Source organism: Terrapene carolina, unplaced genomic scaffold, assembly GCF_002925995.2.
Source record: "Terrapene carolina triunguis isolate 2854851 unplaced genomic scaffold, T_m_triunguis-2.0 Scaffold49898, whole genome shotgun sequence".
NCBI lineage: Eukaryota > Metazoa > Chordata > Testudines > Emydidae > Terrapene > Terrapene triunguis.
In genome coordinates, this window is record NW_020714249.1 from 1 (window position 1) to 3,176 (window position 3,176).

At 47.4% G+C, this 3,176-nt stretch overlaps 1 protein-coding gene across 1 annotated transcript; it reads right to left on the reverse strand.

The window, feature by feature from the left end:
* Positions 1–1,444: 1,444 nt before the first annotated feature.
* LOC112103355 (histone H2B.1-like) lies at positions 1,445–1,828 on the reverse strand (the record flags this gene model as incomplete). The annotated part of the gene is made up of 1 exon (XM_024195077.2): positions 1,445–1,828. A coding segment is annotated over exon 1 (384 nt), but the record flags the coding sequence as incomplete, so codon positions are not given.
* Positions 1,829–3,176: the final 1,348 nt, after the last annotated feature.

Genomic DNA, 3,176 nt, shown 5'->3' on the forward strand with positions numbered 1-3,176 from the left:
GGCATGGCAGGGGTGGGGCCTAGGGGGAGGTGGTGTGGCAGAGGTGGAAAGAGGCGGAGCGAGGGTGGGACCTTGGGGGAAAGGGCAGAATTGGGGCAGGGCCTTAGGGTGGAGCAGGGGTGGAGCATCCACCTGGAAAGAAGAAAGTCAGTGGCTGTGGTCTAAAGTGTTTTAACATTTGAGACAGGGACATTCACTTTTAGTCTGTGAGAAGGAAGAATGATTAACATCCCCCTTTCTTCAATAAAGCAAAATCCAAAACTTCTAGTCAAAAGCTTTTTGGGGCGGAGATTGTCTTTTTGTTCTGTGTTTACACATAATGGGATCCTGATCCATGATTAGAACTTCTCAGCACTATACCAATGGTTCTCAATCAGGGGTACACGTACCCCTGTCTGGGGTACGCAGAGGTCTTCCAGTGGGGCACGTCAACTCATCTAGATATTTGCCTACTTTTGCAACAGGCTACATAAAAAGCACTAGTGAAGTCAGGACAAACTAAAATATCATACCGACAATGACTTGTTTATACTTCTCTATATACACTGAAATGTAAGTACAATATTTATATTTCAGTTGATTTATAATTCTGTGGTAAAAATGAGAAAGTCAGCAATTTTTCAGTCATAGTGTGGCTGTGACACTTCTGTATTTTTATGTCTGATTTTGTATGCAAGTAGTTTTTAAGTGAGGTGAAATTTGGGGGTATGCAAGACAAACCAGCCTCCTGAAAGGGGTACAGTAGTGTGGAAAGATTCACACCGACTGCACTATACTACAACTAATTTTATATTAAATTGTGAAGCACAATCCACCCCATCATTGCCCCCTACACTAAAGAAAACATAACACCAGAAATGCTGCTAAAATCCTGTTTTAATATAATGCCAAGATGACTATTTCTTTTCCCTTGGGAAAGCACCCAGTCCTTTCAATTCAATTAATGCCGACTCTTTTTCTATACAGTAGTGTCTCATTTGCAGTGATGGAAAGTGTCTGGTTCATTAAGTCCACAGCCAGCAGGCTGGTCTCTTTTTAGCTAGGATGCAAATTCTTTCTCACTGGCTTAGTCCAGAGATGATGGTCTCTTCTTCCCACCAGTGATGGTATCACTGAAGCAGGCTGCAGTGTGGAATGGTCTATCAGGCTCCAGTATGGAAAGTCTCTCACTGATTCAGTCTCTCATAGTCTCTCATGAAGAATTGCTGCGGGAGAGGTTGGTCCCTCTGGCAGAGTACAGGTTGGGGTTGTTTTTTTTGGCATGTCTAAAGCAACATCAGTTCTTTAATCAGGAGGGTGCTGAGGTGTCTCAGGCTGGCTTTGGTCCTCTCCCTTCTCCCCTCTTGTTCTTTCTCTGATCCCAGCCAGGAGGCACCCCAGGGAGAAGGGGAGGGATGTTGCTCTAGTGAAACCTCTTCGTGACTGGGGTGGCCGAGCGCCTGACCCGTTTCCTTGGCATCACCTGCTGCAGGGCGGCTTGCATCTGCGAAGGGCCAATCGTGGGGCGGCGGCTCTGCTTCCTCAGGCGTTCGGCCTCGCTGGACACCTTTTTGTAGATGTCGTTCACGAAGGAGAACATCAGCCCTTTGGCCTTGGGTGATAGGAGCTTGTTGTCCCGTTGCAGCTGCCTCAGCATCTTGGCGTCGTATGGGGAGGGAGAGGGCTTCTTCCCCTGGGGGCTCTTTCCACGCTTCCCCGCTGGCTTCCGCCTGGCTTGCCTCCTTCGCTTGTCCCGGGACTTCCTCTGCTTGGCCTGGGACTTCCTCCCATAGTGCTTTTGTCTCCTCCGAGGCTGGGCCTTCTTCCTCCCTCTCTGGGAAGCAGCCATTGCTTCGCTCTGCTTTCACTCAGTTCAGCCCAACCCTTTTGCCTGCAAATGCTGCTGGCCTTCCCCCTGCTGTACTCATATATAGTGGCAGGCATTCAAATGAGGGGCTGTCTCTGAGCCCCGTGATTGGTTGGCTGGAACAATGCCCCAGGCTAGTCACAATGGGATGATGTCGGTACAGACCCACATGCCTCATAATGGGCAACCATGGGTTGTTCCCTCTCAGGGAAATGTAAGGGATGGTAACATCCCTCCTGCTGATTGGCTCATGGTGGGATGAGTAGGGGTGTTTCCCCACCCCCATGTTTCCCCATTGGCACCTAGTCCAAGTCTCCTTGTCCAGTCAGTACCAGTCTCCTCCCCGCATATATGTCCCTGTCTCAGTCTGCCCCGCAGCTCTTGTCAGCTCTCCTGTCCAAGCTTCCCCCCTGCCAGCACCACATCACCTGATCAGGTCAAGCTCTGGCCCCTGCAGCATTCTAGTCAATGGCTTCTTTCTCCATGCTGCTTTGGTACCCGGGAAGGGTTGAGAGCACAGGATCAGCAGGCCAGAGGAACAAAGTACAGGGGAAGTCCTGCTCAGCCCCTGCAGCTCCAGGCTGGAGAATGCTCAGTGCAAGTGGAACCGTAGCAGATATTAGCTGCCAAACTCTTATCAAATCTCTACTGAGCATGTCAAATGGCAATGTGTTGAAGGCTTAAAACTTAGCCATTTTTGTGTGTGTGTGTAGTAGTGTTCCACATGGACAAGAAAAGGAACATCCCTGATGGGGCCACACTGCCTGTCCATTTCAGGTCCCTGCTCTAAAACTCTAGAGCTTTTCAATCAAATGACTGTGCAAATTTTTTTTAGACTGGGCAAATCCACATATTGTCCCCTAATCTTCCTCTCATAACGGCTTACCTGTTTCTGCTGAAACTTGCCAAAAAAAGACATCCTAAGGCAGGCACCCGCATAGAGAATGTCAGCCCAAACACCAAAAGTTTGCGAAAGTTTTAAGCAACAAAACAGGGTCTTATGATGGGATGTGTCTAGAAACATTATCTATATTTACCTCTACTGGGTCCAACTATAATTCTTGAGCACCATCTATTGGCATGTTATCTACTAATTAACTAACTAACTAACTAACTATATATAAATAGATAGCCTGTAGGGACTACCACAGTACAAATAAATAAAATAAAAATAAGAATACTGTGGACACTGGAGATTAAATAGTGTCTCTACTCCTATTGCACCTATTTGACTCAAATTATTATTATTAATCATGTTTATTACAGTAGTGCATAAGGAGCCACCAAGAGTGTGGCCCTCTTGTGGTAGGTGCTGGTACAACCTCAAAGT